The sequence below is a fragment of the Linepithema humile genome, chromosome 1, assembly GCF_040581485.1.
Source record: "Linepithema humile isolate Giens D197 chromosome 1, Lhum_UNIL_v1.0, whole genome shotgun sequence".
NCBI classification, from domain to species: domain Eukaryota; kingdom Metazoa; phylum Arthropoda; class Insecta; order Hymenoptera; family Formicidae; genus Linepithema; species Linepithema humile.
In genome coordinates this window covers 17371228-17389391 of record NC_090128.1, presented here as the reverse complement: position 1 = coordinate 17389391, position 18164 = coordinate 17371228, and the positions used below count along the sequence as shown (strand labels likewise).

At 31.5% G+C, this 18164-nt stretch overlaps 2 protein-coding genes and 1 long non-coding RNA gene across 3 annotated transcripts; all 3 read left to right on the top strand.

The window, feature by feature from the left end:
* Positions 1 to 6932: 6932 nt before the first annotated feature.
* Positions 6933 to 9570, top strand: LOC137001914 (uncharacterized). The gene has a single exon (XM_067361235.1). The coding sequence runs from the start codon at positions 8809 to 8811 to the stop codon at positions 9568 to 9570; it is 762 nt and encodes a 253-aa protein (XP_067217336.1). The 5' UTR covers positions 6933 to 8808.
* Positions 9571 to 10274: 704 nt separating this feature from the next.
* On the top strand, positions 10275 to 11614 carry LOC136997519 (uncharacterized). Its single transcript, XR_010888241.1, has 3 exons — positions 10275 to 10375; positions 10729 to 10962; positions 11300 to 11614. It is a non-coding gene; the product is annotated as an uncharacterized lncRNA (long non-coding RNA).
* Positions 11615 to 13321: 1707 nt separating this feature from the next.
* On the top strand, positions 13322 to 17911 carry LOC136997518 (tropomyosin-like). The gene is made up of 3 exons (XM_067348422.1): positions 13322 to 13576; positions 13838 to 14107; positions 14217 to 17911. The coding sequence occupies exons 2-3, from the start codon at positions 13843 to 13845 to the stop codon at positions 15122 to 15124; spliced, it is 1173 nt and encodes a 390-aa protein (XP_067204523.1). The 5' UTR covers positions 13322 to 13576; positions 13838 to 13842; the 3' UTR covers positions 15125 to 17911.
* Positions 17912 to 18164: the final 253 nt, after the last annotated feature.

Genomic DNA, 18164 nt, shown 5'->3' with positions numbered 1-18164 from the left:
ATTGCCCTTTTTAAAAATTGTATATTTACCAATCCTTTCTATAATAAATTAATAAATCAGATATTGTCAAAAATTATTTTAAAAATATTTATAAAAGATTAATAAATAAAAATATGCAACAAAAATAAATGAAATAATGAGACAACAAAGGACTTTTTGAAATTTTTTAATTTGGAAATTTATAATTTACAGTTCAATATAACAGAATCGTAAAAAAAATGAAACATTGTGGTTTATAATTACAGAAAAACAGGTCATAACAATTTTTTACACGTTTTCACGTCACAAAATTATTCGCTCACGCTACGAACCGACTAAAACAAATGCAGTCTACAAACTTCGATGGGTATTTGTTTCTGATTGTTGCTTAAGATAGTCAGTATAACATAGAAAAGCATTCAGTAAGCATCGATTTCCATTTTTAACTTCTCGTTTCAATAATTCATTATCATGAGAAGAAAAAGCAAAAAAACAAATCTTGAAGTTAGGAAATTAATTATTTTTTATTGGAAAAATAGTAAATCTTTAAGAGAAATTGGAAGTATTGTTTGTAAAAGTTATTTGACGGTGCGATACGTTATTAAACAATACGAAGAAGGACGAATAGAAAATAAAACAAACCGTGGTAGAAAGAAATTAATAAATTCCTCCTAAAGAAGAGCGTTTGTAGTTAGGAAAGTTAAAGAAAATCCGAAGATAAGTGCTCCCCGAATAAACCCACTTCTTCAAAATTTCTCTGAAAAAAAAAGTTTCCCACGAAACAGTTCGAAGAGTACTACGGAAAAAATACGCAAACATTCTATTACAAGCAAAACTCAGTTGCAAAATAGATTACAAAAGGAATGGCAAAAAATAGACAGCGATTATTTGAAAAAAATAGTAGGATCAATGCCAAAAAGACTTGCCGAAGTTATAAAACAAAAAGGGTATCCCACTAAGTATAAATTTTATTAAAATAATAATTTCTACAAAATGAGCGAATAATTTTGTGACGTGGAAACGTGTAAAGAATTGTTATAACCTGTTTTTCTGTAATTATAAACCACATGTTTCAAATTTTTTTTACAATTCTGTTATATTGAACTGTAAATTATGTATTTCCAAATAAAAAAATTTCAAAAAGTCCTTTGTTGTCTCATTATTTCATTCATCTTTGTTGCATTCTCAACTGAGCAAATATATTGTATATATATATATATATATATCATCGACAGTCCTGAGAGAGATTATAGTTTTATAAAACAATCTCCTAGCACAGTTCTCGGAATTTGTTGAACATTTCTGCCGATTTCCGCGGTATACGCCTTCTTTCTTCTTCTTACCGCGCTCGCCGCAGCCGCTAGGGCCAACGCCGCCGAGCGTTAGGAGCGGCACTATCTATTTATAAGTGGATTCTTCTCCCTATTTATTAAAATTTAAAAAAATTTATTAAAATTTATTAAAAATAAATTTATTATTAAATTTATTAAGTGAAAATATTTCAACAGATTTCCACGTCACCCATGAGGTACTAATGCTGACGCATTTTTATCTTCAGTGGAGTGGACCTACTGGAAAAACCACTTTTAAATAAACGCATCAGCATTAGTACCTCATGGGTGACGTGGAATTTATTGAAATATTTTTACTTAATAAATTTAAAAATAAAAAATTTATTTTTAATAAATTTTAATAAATTTTTTTTTATTTTAATGAATAGGGAGAATAATCCACTCATAATTAGATAGTGCCGCTCCTAACGCTCGGCGGCGTTGACCCTACCGGCTGCAGCGAGCGCCGTATGAAGACAAAAAAAGGGGTATACCGCGGAAATCGGCTGAAATGTCAACAAATTCCGAGCACTGTCCTAGCAAAACAAGTAAACAGCGAGCGTCTTGGTAAAAATTGAGATAAATACGCTACGCTCATAGTCACCCAAGGGTGAGTTCCACTTGGCGATCGCAACGCTCCTAGAATCATTTTATCCTCGTTTAACTTTCGATGAAAAACAAGGATAAAATGATCCTAGGAGCGTTGTGATCGCCAAATGGAACTCACTCCAAGTAGCACATGAAACTTTAAAACGTCTGCGATAACGTTGTCGCATCTTAAACAGCAGCATTTTTGTCTAGCACAGCTACTGCCACAACGTCACTGTAACGTTTTGACAAAATTGTAGCAGCAAAAGTGGGACAACATTTTTAGGTTTTGAAAACGATGTCGCAGCTATTTGGCTGCACAACTATTTTGCTATAAAAAAGTTGTCATAGCCACATTACAGCAAGCACATAAAGCTTTAAAATGTTTGCAATAACGTTGTTGTAGCTTAAACCGTAGCATTTTTGTTTAGCACAGCTACCGCCACAATGTCATTGTAACGTTTTGACAAAATTGTAGCAGCAAAAATGAGACAATATTTTTAGGTTTTAAAAACTATATCATAGCCATTTGGCTGCACAACTATTTTGCTATAAAAAAGTTGTCATAGCCACATTACAGCAAGCACATAAAGCTTTAAAATGTTTGCAATAACGTTGTTGTAGCTTAAACCGTAGCATTTTTGTTTAGCACAGCTACCGCCACAATGTCATTGTAACGTTTTGACAAAATTGTAGCAGCAAAAATGAGACAATATTTTTAGGCTTTAAAAACTATATCGTAGCCATTTGGCTGCACAATTATTTTGCCGTAAAAAAGTTGTCATAGCCACATTACAGCAGTGGCAGTAAAATTACGTAAAAATATTTTTTAAAAAATTTTTTTTTAATTTTTGCTTTAACTGACATTGAACCTATGACATCCCGGAACATTCGCCTCACTAAACTTAGATCAAATTTAAAGATTAATTAATCATTACAAATTACTACAATTTATAAAGTACATTATAAGTATACAAGCGCGGACGCAAATTCATAAGAGACTGATTACAGAACCACATATAGATCTTTAAGTATTAATATTAGAGCCGCATAAATGAACGCATAGGTCCGCTTGACCATCGCTGATACATGCTAAATTTAATATAAAACTGATAGTCACGTTACTCTGCTTTTGCTGTGACATACAAATTACAGCCAGATTACAGCTATTTTAGCTATATTTTAGCTTCTATCCATGCGCATGCGTGGTAACAATTTACGGTGTACGTGCATAATAAACTTCCCAAATTTTCTAAACTTTTGCAAGTCGGTCAATAGTCTTCTTTTCATTTTGAAAACTTGTTACCTATTCACTTTTTAATCCCAAAAGTAATAAAATGGCTGAGGTTTTGACTTTTCTTTATAGTTATCATAATGCTTTTACAACTATTTATACAGCTAAAATAGCTGTGGTTGAATTTTGGCTTTTGTTATTGCTGTTACAGCGACTTTATATCAATTAATACAGCTGAAATAGCTGTGGCTGAATTTTGTCTTTTGTTATTGCTGTCACAGCTACTTCATACTAATTAATGCAGTTAAATAGCTGCGATTAGTTTTGGTTTTTTTGATAGCTGCCACAGCAATTTTATAGCTATTAATACAGCTAAAATAGCTGTGGCTGCATTTTGACTTTTTTATTAGTTGTCACAGCGCTTTTGCAGTTAAAAGTTTAGCAAAATAATATTTGCTGTCAAATAGCTGTAATTAAGGCTGGCAGAACGTTATACTAACTACATTTTTGCTGTCGCAGCGAATATAGCCAGACTGTGTTACTTGGGCAGTGTGCAACGGAAAGTTTGTGTGTTACCGTGTAACTTCATTTCACATTTCTCATTTTGCAATATTATCGTTTTATAAAATATCGTTTTTATATTTTTTTTAATTTCTGTTTAATTGTTATTTAATTTATACAGTTTTTTAATTTTATATTTAAAAAGTTTATGAAACATATTTAACATTTATTAAATAAAGTATAATAAATAATCAATGGACAATGGAAACAATTTATGATAAATGTGCTTATAAAAACTGTCGTAACGGACGATATACTATAGGTTTACATTTATTTAGATTTCCATCAAAGCAAGATGCAAGACAAAAATTATGGATACGCAACAGTGGTAAGTTTTGTTTATAAGTTATTTTTTAAAAGCATACTTTTGCATATTTTTGAAATCGTGTTTATAAAAATAAGAAATGTTTTTTTAAATGATATAAATATATCCAATAATATGTTGATGTATACACATTTAACAGCCAAATTAAAGCATCACCCGTTCTGCCCTCCAAATTTCAAGAGAATTTATAACTTCGTCAAAAGTAGGCATAATAAAATGTTCTGAGAAGCATTTTACAACTTGAAAGCTTTACTTTTGAGATCGGTATTTTAGTAAATGACTTACTGATTTTTTACAAAGCTACATCAGATATAAATAGAGATGCGTCAAATTTTAAAATTTTTTACTTTGAGAAGTTCCAATGCGTGATTTATAAATCGCATACAAATGCGGTTTACATTATTTGAAAGCGTGAATCTTTACCTTTAATTTATTCGTTGAACGTTGTGCAATTTTTTCAACAAATTATTCAATGTTAAAATAAAAAAACCATTTTTGCTTCAATATTAACACTTTCAAAAGCTATAAACCGCATTTGTATGCGATTTTTAATTCATGCCATGGAACTTTGCAAAGTTCATACAAAAATTTTGAAATTTAACGCATTTTGCATTCTTTATTTGTATCCGTATAGCTTCGTAAAAAATCAGTAACTTGTTTACTAAAGTACCAATCTGAAAAGTAAAGATTTTAAATGTAAAATTTGAATATGGAATATTTTATTATGATCATTTTTGACAAAGTTACACTCTTTCGAAATTTGCCAATTTTTAGAGAGCAGAATAAGTGATACTTTAATTTTGCTGTTGAGTGTATACGTAAAAGTAGCAATCTTAAATTTGTTTATAAAATGATTTAAAAATGATACTCTTAATTCGAGTTTTGATATCTTGTAGAGCAAAGTTATTTGATATTTGATTTTTAATAGGCTAAAGAACGTATTACGAATTTATGGATGAAATAAATTAAGACTTTTGTTATTCTGATATTTTCCTTGTAATTATATATTGCACAATAGAGAGATGATCTCGGCATCTTTCGCGCATCAATATGTATTTTAGTGCTTACTGAATATGTAAAGATTTCATAAAAAATTAAACTTTTTGATATAAGAAGTTTATAAAAAAAAACATTAAAGAATAGTTAAATAAAGTACAATATAAGCGCGTGCGGATAAGATCAGCGGGATTTCGAGCCCAAGCACATCTCACGCACACACGAAACGCTATACCTGTGTGACGCGCGCTGTTGCGTGCCGCAACTTATAGTTTCTTAGATTACTCTGTTTATTCGAACCTTCAAACCTTTTTTTATCTTTACTCCTTCTTGATCCTAAACACATGACCCTTTGATAACTGCAACAAACATGGGTTAACCTAAACGCTGTCCCTATGCCTAACGCGTATTTTCTCTTTGACAAAACCGCCTCCTTCCAATAAACATTCCGCCGCTACGATTTTCCTACAGCACCTTAAACGAAGATCATTCTCGCTAGTTCAGTTCTCGATCAAAGCTCAAACAGCAACACCGAATAAAGACTTTTTCCACAAACGTGTCCCGACTTATTCTAAATAATATATTGTAAGAGAGAACTCGTCCACCGATAGGTTATCTCTCTTACACACATTTACTTTTCTTGCTCACACCTTATGTATTGCGCGCGTTGCGGTTGTCAAGCGCCTGATTGGCTGAGTGGCGCTGCACTACAAGAAGCGCCCGCGTGCTCGTCGAATATTGGTCAAGGATGATGCAACCAGCCGGGACATGCGATGCGAGTCTCGGTGATCACGTCTCGGGGCATTGTGCCATAGTCCGTGTGTCAAGACACACGTATTTTCTTTATAATAAAGATTTATCAGTGATGGTGATTATAGTATTGTCTTTAGTGCCCGTCATCCCTTCGTTCCTCATTCGGCTACAAGAACTATTCTGACGTAATACACGTTTTATTCGTCCTAGTACTTTTGATCGCTCACGTGCATTCGCGTCGCGCCTCAAGAGTTTTGCTTTAGCGGACATTAACAAGTTCTAGAGAGTTCAATTAATCTCTGCAGAACACATAGTGTATTTAAAGAACAATTCAGCTCTTTTACACTATTATGTAGCTATACGCTCGTAACAGCCATGATGTAAGAAGATAGGTGTACCATTGCCGTGAATGCGCAGTCGTCCAAAGTAATGATCGCTCTTCGACCAATCAGGAATTGGTCCAAAATGCTAAAAAGTAATATGGCTGCCAAAATATGTTGACACGGTTGACACCGAAGGTTATTAAATATAATAATATTAAAAGATATTTAAAAACTATGCCAACGTGTTGTGTAAAGAATTGTATAAGTCGTACTGATCATACGAGATATCATAAGAGATATTAAATATATGTATTCACACATTTGTGTTGGAAACACTTAATTTTCTATATAATATTTATTAATTGATATTATTTATTATTGTGGGTAATTGTCATTTATTGCTACTGTATTTTATATTGCAAATTTATTATTTTCATAAGATATTTTTATAAATTTTAATTACATTTTAATAATATGATAATTCTATATTAGAATTTCGCGGATGCATTTTGGACCACGTTTGATTGGCTGTCCTATCATGCTGACGTCATACGGCTGCCATTATGCGCAATGGTACACCTATCTTCTTACATCATGGTAACAGCGCTCGGCTAAAAATAAGTTCAGCGGGTCGACCGAGCCCGAGCGTAACAGATAGATAGAATTGACAGCCCGGATCAAAGACTTTGCCCAGCGCTTGAAATCCTGTAAAAGTATTGTCCAAACGTCTCAGAGCATGAAAATTTTGAAAGTCGCAAAATTAATTTTTTTTAATATAGGCTTGTAGAGAACGACGAGACGGAACTTTTTTCTATTTGCAGTTTTTTTGTTCGATGCTTATTTTTAATAATAAAAATAAAAAACTGAAAAATTTTTATCCCCAAATTCAATAAGATTTTAAGAATTTAATATTAGTATTAAGGCTCCAAAAAATAACAATAATCAAAAATAAAAGGCGACAAGAGCCGTTGCAAGATGTTCATGCATAAAATTCAAATTATATTATGAAAAATACAAATTACAATTATATTCAAACGTTTCTGCCTATGTTAGGCCTTCCTTAGTGACATTAGAAAAAATACATAATAAATCAGTGTCTTGCTAGTCGAAACATTGCGAAAGTAAATAAATAAAAACCATAAAATACGCAGTGAGTTCTTCTTAATAATTAAAATCCAATGTTTGAAGATAGACACTTGGAACTGTAACAATATTATTGCCCGTGTAAACTAACATTTTAAGATATAACTAAGATATAACTAAGATTTTAAGATATAAATCGTCGTAATTTGACCAAATTTTATTGAAATTGTTTGAAATTTGGTATACGCATGCAGTATAGTCTAGCGATGCCTACAAAATAATAAAGAAGCTGAAAATCGCCTATTGTTTAATAATAATTAATTGCAAATTGAGGCCAATCGGTAACTACGTTTTTTTAGTTTCGCCGACAAAAAGTATCGAGGGAACTTGAAATTTGGAACAACTTCCAGTGATACATTTGTTCTTCACTATTGAAGGAAGATTTTTGGAAATTTTCAGATTGATTCATTGAAAATTTGCGGAAACCGCTAACATATTTTCTCCCAGGAAAATGTATGAAAGCGGAAGAAATAATGATTTTAATGAAAGAATGCTTAGATAGATTGAGCAAAACGGGTGCTGATGTACGACTTATAACGTACGATCAAGGTCCATCTAATCTAAGCGCTTATGCTCAACTTGGTGTGCACTCAGATAAGACATATTTTATACATAATAAAAAAAAATATTACGCATTGTTTGTGTGATTTTTCACATTTGGTAAAAAGATTGGCAAGTTTATTAAGAAAACATAAATATTTGTATTGTGATAAAAAAATAATAGCATTATATCCCGATTATGAAATAACATGGTCTATTGATAACGCCGCACAAGGAGGTTCAAATTTATTATCGCACATAACAGCAGCACATATTCGACCCAATACCTTTGAAGCAAAGAATGTGAAAAGAGTTTTTCAAATATTCAGTAACAGGTTTGCAGCTGCAATAAAAACAGCAGGATATAGTAAACAGTTACAAATAAATATTTGGGAAGCAATAGCTGACTTTACAGAGCATATGAATAAGATAATTGATGCCTGCAATTCTTATAGTTTGAACATTAAATTTGGTGGAAAACGATTATTGTCTTCCAAAAATCAAGATATTGAAATTTTATTAAGAAATTTTGTTGAATGGTGCTCAAGATGGTCTCTGTCATCAGACAGAATTTCAAAAATTCCTTGTTTGAAAGGTTTCACTTTAACAATACCAGCAATTCTTGAAACATATTGTTATGTCCCTGATATCTCATTATATCGATATATCGATATGTCAATGAGTTTCCTTGGAGACAGGTTGTTGACATCTCACGCCTTTCAGATTTCGGCTGGCTGTCTCGTTGTACGGATGTACTTAGCAGCACGGTCTTCTTTTAAAAGCGTTCTTGTTAATTAATGTGTGTTTATTGTGTTACTGTTGTTCTGAGTTAATAAACTGTTAATAGTTCTTTCTAAAAGTGTTGGTTTATTTGTGTAAACCGCGCGATACGTTTCGGAAACGCAACAATATAAAGGACTAAAAGAGCAAGAAACATTCGAACTTGCTACAGGATTGTGTAATCAAGACTCTGTCGAACATTTATTCTCTAAATTAAAACAACGCGGTGGATTTAATCCTAATCCTACAGCAAGAATGGTCAGACTTTCTTTTAGACATATATTATCTACAAGATATATACAAACAAGCGATAAAGGCAATATTCAGTGTCCAGAAACTAAAACTCTCATTAATCCACTTAGTCAACTTGTTAAAACGATAGAGAATGCCTTTAATGAAAATAATGTTACTATACATGACATTGAACCTGAAAATGAAGTATTTACAGAAGATGCAGAAATTATAAAAAAATTTGATATGGAAAAATCTGAAAATATAAGTTTAATAACATGTTATGATCAAAATGCTATTGCATTTTTTGCTGGATACATAGCACGACGAAGTATTACAAAAACAAATTGCGACAATTGTCGCGACATTATGATGAAAACGCCAATGGATGATGTAACAGAAAATGAAAAGTATATTGAATTTCGCGAATATCCAAATATAGATGAAGATGCTCCTATTATTACAAAGTTAGTAAGACCAACAACTCTTTTTGCTAATGTAATCGAGACACAACTAATGGCATTTAATCGTGTCTGGCAACATTATTGGGCATCTACGCAGATTCTAGATAAGCTATCGAATGAATGTGTTAATTTAACAAATAAAAAATATCCTGAATGGTTAGATAAAAGCAATGCGTGTTATAATCATCGTTTGCAAGCATTGAAATTTATGATAAGGATTAAATTATATTCTTGTACAAGATATAACAATCGCATTGACAAAAGCAGCAGTACTGTTACTAGTAAACCTCATAGAAAACTCAAAAACCTACAAAATAAATAAAATAAAAATAGTATTATAATAAGAAAATTTGAACACAGTTAACCATCTTGCACCATCGAGCAACAGTTTATAACTAACGAGAAAATTAATAATATAAATTAAAATAAGACAGAAAAAAAAGAAAAACTGAGAAGACCAAATAATAAAAATCAAAAGCAATGGTAAATATAAAAATTCAAAAAATGAAGCAACTAAAAATGTTAAAAAATAGTATATATTTATTTTCAAACATGTTGAAATATATTCTTCAACTTTGTAAAATACAAAAATCAGAATACATTTTTTAATAATTTACTGCGCATAGCGCAGAATGCATTTTTTACAATTTACTGCGCATAGCGCAGAGTGCATTTTATTTCTATTCACTGCGCGCAGCGCAGAATGTCTCTTAAGAGAAACGTTTGTTAAATGTAAATGTAAATAATTGTAAACGAATATACTGTAACCTTCGCACGAATAACCTGCATTGTGGCTCTTTACGCTTCTATTTAATTTTATTTGATTTTGATAATTACTAGAGTCTTGTACATCAATTATTTTCATACTTTTTTTTATTATTATAATTGTGGAATAAATAACGTTGAATACAGCGACACGATTGTAAGACACAGCTCGACAGCTCCGAATATTTAAAGGTAGCGTTACAGCGATAATATTTGTGTATTTCGTACATGCGTTTGCCTCGTACTGTTCGGCTTTGAATTCCGACAGTTTGGCGAGGACAGTCAGTCGTCCTCGAGCGATGAAACGATACATCACGACGCGAGAATGTTAGAGAGAACTCTGTAATTCCGATCCTATATCCGTCTGTATTCTTAATGGTCGAAATATATATTATTTTATACTACATAATATCCCAAATAATATACGTGAAAGAGTATATTTCTTAGTAAACCTTGATTTCTTAAAATCTTATACTGACTTTGTGTATATAAACTGTGTACATAAACTGTTGCTAGTAAATGAAATTAATGTTGTTGCTGGCCAAGTCGATTTCAGATTAGGGAATCAAGTGTCATATAAAAGAAAGTAAAAAGTTTTAGACAATATTTTTACTTTTAGACATTATAAGGCGTGTTATCTCGAATAAAATAATATAATATAAGATTATATTAAGATACATACATATATGTAAATAAAATTTATGACTATTCAAAGGTCAGGATGTAGAGAAGAGTATAAGAAAATTAACAAGAAGGAGGAGAAAAAAAAGGAGACGCAAAAACGGAAACAAGAAGACATGGATGTAGAGAAAGAAATAGCGGAAAGAGTGGAAGAAATAGAAATAGAGGATAAAGCAGAGGACGAGATAGAGGAAGAGGAAGAGGAAGAGAAAGAAAACAATAAGAGAAAAAAGAGAGGAGGACAATATTTACAGGAAAGAAACAAAATGTAAGTTACATGCTCCTATAATTTCTTTAATGCATTTTTATCACACACAAATGTGAAGAAAATTTTTATTAGCACTTTATTTGGAAGAACAATATCTCTCGGCAATTTTCAATATTTTGAAGCTTATATGCAAAAATATCTAACTCAACATAATTCTAACTTATTTTGTATTTCCTCTTTTTTATCTCATTGTTAATTAAATATTATAATTATTTTATCTCAATTAAAAATAAAAAATAAAGACAATGCGTGTTCTAGTATAAAATTCATTGAAAGTTTTATATGTCATGATGAATGTATGACTTAATGTATTATTTATTTTCTCTGTTTGGTTTAGATTTAGAAACGCACGTGGAGGAAGAGGAAGCGGAGGAAACCGGTGGAGAGGAGGGTGGAGAGGTGGGTGGATGGGCCCATGGACAGACGAGTGGCGTGGCTCTGGAGGCCAGAACCGTGGATCTGGAAGCGGATGGCGAGACAGATCCAGACGCGGATGGCGCGGGTCTACAAGCGAGTGGCGTGGTGGAGCTGGAGACGGAATGCGAGACCAATGGAGGAAAGGCTCCACTTTTATATTTAACATTACTAATTAATAAATTTAATCTTAATAATATATTAATATCCTATCTTAATAAATGATGTCTGAATACTACATATATAGTATTTTATTAAACTTTAATACCCTCTCATATTTTTATTATCAAAAATCACAAAATTAAAGAAAAATTTAACATAAATTTCTTTAAATAATTAATTAAAAATGTATACGTATATGTATTTGTTTATTTTACATTATGCCGTAATTTTTCGTAAATTGTACCTTAAATTTCAAGATTACAATTTGCACACTTTCTTGCGACGGTTCATAACTATAGTCTTCTCAAATTATAGATGAAAAGATTGTTTTTAATGTTTAGTTTGCATTCGTGTTTAATATGCGAGTATTTTTGCATCTATTATAGTTTACGTGTAAACGCCCAACCCTGGCTTTTAATGTTCAAAATAAGTTATTGGTCATTACTGTATAAAATATCTATAAGAGTTTATCATCTTCTTAAATATTGACAAAAATGCAACATTTTATTTACACACGCGCACGCACACACACATACAAAATTATAGAAGTAATTTATTAAAATAATTGAATGTACATTTTCAAATTACACAGGTTATTGAAAATAACTGATCTTTTGCTAAATAAACTGTAAATGCAAAAATAAATGCTACAATACATGTATTTACAATACGTGTGTATTTATATTTCAAATCTGATTGATACCCTAACAGCACTCGATATCCTGCGTATCATCCCATTTTCATACTCATTCTACTGTGATTATCCGTTAAATACTGAGATCAATCCTATAATATTTTTTGCAGTATTATTCGGTTTTTGTTCGCACACGTATAATCTCAGGTTTGACTCAAACGTACGGAAGTGATACGTACGCACTTTTTTCGCACACATATAATCTCAGGTTTGACTCAAACGTACGGAAGTGATACGTACGCACTTCTATCGCGCGCGTATAATCTCAGGTTTGACGAGACCAGCACTAACCTGCGCCATTTACATACGTAATTCCTTTTCCCGCTTGCCCGGCATCAAGTGACACCACGCAACACCACGTATCCGAGGTTTTACTGATATCGAAGGTAATCCTTTTTTCCTTTAAGTTTTATTTCACAAAATAGTGAATAAAGTGTAAGAACTAGATAGTGTTTGTATATATTTTTTGTAATATTTTTATTATTTTTTATGTACTTGTTAAATTATTTTGCTTAAAATATTTTAAGGTTATGTTCGTAAACTTGCATTATAATTGCCTCTCACCTCTTTAGTTCTTAGTTAAATATACAATACATTTTCTTAATTATTTTTTAAACAATGTCTTAAAAAGATGATTTAACATAAAACTGTTTTCAGTTTGCAGTATCGTTCCTTTGAAGTTCTCTAGCTTAGGCTTCTAGAACTTTATTTTATATTGTAAGTTTTATGTAAATATTTTTACACTTACGGTCGTAATTTTGAAATAAAAATATCAATTAATAAGAAATTGACTGATTAATTAACCTAATCTAAATTATCCTATACAATATATGAACGCGCGCGCGTTTCAACGCTTGGCTGTGTAAATGTGTGCATGTATATGTGATCTACTGCAACATTCCCATTTTTATCCTATCTTGATACTGTCTTTAAACTATAGACCTTCCTGCGAAATTCTATGGAAGATGGTACTGTGGCTGCGTTCCCATTTCGTCTCACTCAGTGCAGTATCCAGTGGCCGCCATTTTGCTGGATACTGCTACTAGAGACAAGATCTATAGAGAGAAGGTTACCTCAGGCAAACCGGTTATGGGCGAGGGACGAAGAAGTAAGGGGGGAGCTAGAAGCAGCTTGTAGGCGAGGGGCGACGAAGTAAGGGGGGAGCTAGATACAGCTTGTAGGCGAGGGGCGACGAAGTAAGGGGGGAGCATGATGATCTCATCGACAAACAATAGCTGTCTCTCTCTTTCAAAGTTCTTCCTTTTCTAACTCTGTCACTCGCTCTCATTATTGACTTTCATGTGTCAAGTTCAAGTTGAAGAGGTTATATAGTAAAAATCGAAGGTACGTATATTAATTATTTTGTCTGTTATTTCCCCTAACATATTCAAATGAACAAAACCGAAGAAATAATTATATATATTTATAAATAATTATATATAATTATAAATATTTAACCCACATAACCTAAACCTAAACAATATTTCTTTTATCTAAAATACATACAATTTTTATAATTTTTAAGTCGATCTGGTATTATTATTGTAATGACTGAAATCACAATTCCTTTACAAATATTGTATTGTGTATTATTATTCTTTTTAGCAAGGATGTCAAGTTGTGGAGCACGGTCAAAGTGCATTGTACCAGGATGTGGCAATGTTTATTGCAAAGCAATTGTAAAGAATCCACATATTCGATTTCATAAAGTGCCCAAGAACATCCAATTAAAAGAACAGTGGGCACATGTATGTGGGAAAAGTCTTGAAAAGTTTACCGGTTTTATCTGCTCAAATCATTTAAAAAAAAATGATTACGAGAGAGGTCTTGCAGAAGCACTGGGCGAATCATCAAAACCTCGATTAAAGTGTACAGGTAATGCTGAAAAATTAATTTGTTTTGTATTAAGGTATTACACTAATTTTTTGAATGTTTATATATAATCGCACTCTATTAATCTCTTTTTCTGATTCTTTTATTGCAGCAATACCATCATTGCATTTACCAATATCTGATGATTTAAATGCAAACAAGGAGAACACTGAATTAAGTGACATAATCTTCACGCAATCTTCATTAGATAAGGAGAACATTGAATCAGGTCACACAATTTTCAAACAGTCCTCACCAACACATGATGAAAATCCATTGCTAAATACATGTTATAAAAATGCAATAACTCAAACAGAAGAACATTTCTGTGATATTATTAATATGAGACTCAACTGCGTAACCAAAAAATTCGAGGAGAGTGAAGAATCTCGTAAGAATTTAGAAATAGAATTAAATAAATTCAAAGTTAAGTACGAAGCAGCGATTACCGAATTGAATGCAACAAATTCAGAAATAATAGAACTTAAAAATAATAATAATCAATTAAGATGTTATAAAGATGCAATAACTCAAACAGAAGAACATTTCTGTGATATTATTAATATGAGACTCAACTGCGTAACCAAAAAATTCGAGGAGAGTGAAGAATCTCGTAAGAATTTAGAAATAGAATTAAATAAATTCAAAGTTAAGTACGAAGCAGCGATTACCGAATTGAATGCAACAAATTCAGAAATAATAGAACTTAAAAATAATAATAATCAATTAAGATGTTATAAAGATGCAATAACTCAAACAGAAGAACATTTCTGTGATATTATTAATATAAGACTCAACTGCGTAACCAAAAAATTCGAGGAGAGTGAAGAATCTCGTAAGAATTTAGAAATAGAATTAAATGAATTCAAAGCTAAGTACGAAGCAGCGATTACCGAATTGAATGCGACAAATTCAGAAATAATTGAACTTAAAAATAATAATAATCGACTGAATAGTTGTTTAAATAAATTATTAACGCAATGTCAAATTGATATAGCACTAAACAAAAAAAATACGTAATTTGGTCAAAAGATGATATATCACGGGCATTTGCTTTACGGTATTATAGTCAACAAGGTTACAGATATTTAAAAGAAAATTACATTACCCTTTGCCTGGAATTTCTTCACTACAGAGATGGGCCTCTACTATTAATATGCGGCAAGGTATTTTGAAAGATGTGTTACATTTAATGAAAATAAAAGGAGAATCTTTGTCCGAAATTGAGAAAGTTACGGTATTAAATTTCGATGAAATGAAAGTCAACGCTTTATACGAGTATGATCGGAAATACGACGAAATTATTGGACCACATCAATACATGCATATAGCAATGGTTCGGAGCTTGTTCGGAAATTGGAAGCAACCAGTATACGTCCAATTCGATACAAAAATGACTGAAACAATTATATATCAAATAATAAAAGAATTGAATGATATTTCGTATTCAGTTGTAGCAATTGTATCAGACTGTGGTGGTGGCAACGTCGGTCTATGGAAAACTTTAGGAATATCTACTGGAAAAACATATTTTCCGCATCCGATAACCAAAGAAAATGTTTATGTGTTCGCAGATGCACCACACATTCTAAAATTAATTAGAAATTGGCTATTGGATACTGGTTTTGTATTAGCAGATAAAACTATAATAACAGCAGAACCATTACGATGTTTAATCGCCGAAACTAATTCTGAGATTAATTCTTGCCATAAATTAACAAATGGTCACGTTTATTGTGAAAAAATTAAACGACAAAATGTTGCATTAGCAGCTCAATTATTGTCGCATACGACTACAACTGCTCTGAAACAATATCGTCCAGGTTTGGATAATAAAGTGGCAATCGATACTGCAAACTTCATTGAACAGATCAGCCAGTGGTGGGACCTTATGAATTCGTATGTTACTGGAGGAAAGGTAGATTGTAAAAAACCATATGGTCTCAATATCAACGTCCAAAATGAAGTTCTCGATACGGTCTACAACATGATAAATGCAATGCGTTGTCAATCGAAAAAAGTTCTTCAAATATTTCAAAAAGGACTTCTTATATCAATTGCTTCATTAAAACAGTTATATGTTGAAATGAAACTTAAATATGGCATATCGTATATTGCTACTTATAAATTAAATCAGGATGGTCTTGAAAATTTTTTTTCGCAAGTACGTGGAAAAGGTGGTTCTAATGAACACCCTACCCCATTAGATGCTCAATATAGAATACGTATGATTATCCTTGGTAAGAATCCAGGTGTAGTCCAAAAAAACCGCAACGTGCATGAAGCAGTGCATGACGAATATATGTCTTCGTCCGTTATTAAAGCTTCAGGTATTCCAATACCTGAATGTGATGAAAAAACTGATGAACCTTCAGATTACGAAGAAAAACCATTCGAAGTCCAGAGTTTATCGACTATTTCCTCCATTACACATTGCGATTATAACGTTATGACAGTAAATATAAAATGTGATAGTGAAGCAGATGGTCTACTTTATTTAGCAGGTTGGTTGGCCAGAAAATATAAAACAAAATATCCAACTTTGGGGTGCTATACATATGAGTCAAATATTGAACATAATTATGTATTCCCGAATTGGTTGCAACACATTTCTTATGGTGGACTGACACAGCCATCTACAGAATGGCTGAACCAAGTTAAAAAAATGGATAAATATTTTTGTAAATTTCATAAAGATGGTTTACAAAAAGGACCTGCCGTTGTTAAAAACTTAACTATGGCAATAGTAAAGAAGAAAAATATCGACATACCTGAGGAGCTAGTACGTGCATTTATTCTCCAAAGAACCTATGTACGTATTAAATTTTATAATACTGCCAAAAAAAATCGCAAGCACGTAGGTAATAAGAGAAAAGCAGATGATAATGAAAGAAGAGTCGCTAATAAATATAAAAAAATTATTAATTAATTTAACGCTAATAAATTTCTTTATATTAACAGATTAAGAGGATGCTGAAGTCATATTGTTACCGACCGAAACTTCAATTTTCTAAAAAGGGTGGCGTTTTTTATTGCTTTAATAGAATTACAAATCCTTTGGTGTAAATAAAGTACATATGCTAATCTTTCGGCAGTTGGTCAAATTTAAACCAAAAAATAAAAAAAATTTTTGAAAATTTACCGACAATGTCACCTCAAAGAATTATATCTTTTATATCAAAATTATACTGCTTCAATCTGCAAAACAAGACCATGTGCCGAAGAAGAGCGTATGAAACAATAATGGAAAACCAAAAAAATAGAGCTTAGAGACTTATTTTCAAAACGCCACCCTTTTCCAGATTTATGTAAAGCATGTGTGCAATATAGAAAGAATAAGGTAAAAAAGAGCTATAGATTAGTTCCGAGATTTTGGGATAGAGGCGCTATACAGTTCTCAGTGCTATCTGTCATATACAGAATCTTTTAGGTTAGTTATGTGTGTGTTAGTTGTGCGTGTGTGTGTGTTTGTGTTATGTGCTACGAAACCCGGCTGAAAAAAATGGGTTGAAGGCACTCTGAAGGATAAAAAAGTGTATGTATTATACATAAATTTTGCAACATTTTTGCAAACATTTATATTATTTAATTACATACATTCATATTCTAATTTCTACAAAATACTTTTATTCATGTGCTTTATGTGTATATATTATGTATATTCTGTGCTCCATATTATGTATATTCACATCAAAGTATCTATGTAAAATTAACTTTTTATATCATCTTGTATATTGTATATCATTTATATGAATATCATTTTGTATATTGTATATATTTTTATAATAAATGTATATGTCATATAACTTATTTATAAAGCATGAAATATAAAGGTATTTTTAGTTTCTTGTATGTATCATTTGTAAAAAAATCTTGATAAAAAAAACATTAATTTTGTGACTTGCAATTATCTGTTTCAATATATACTTCTTTTAAATACTTACAACTAGCCTTATTTTATGCGTTTTCCTTGGTATCTAAAATACACATCAAAATATAAAATTAATTTCTAGTTCAGTAGAAAAAAAACATTGTAGTCTTACACCAGAAAGGAATGGTA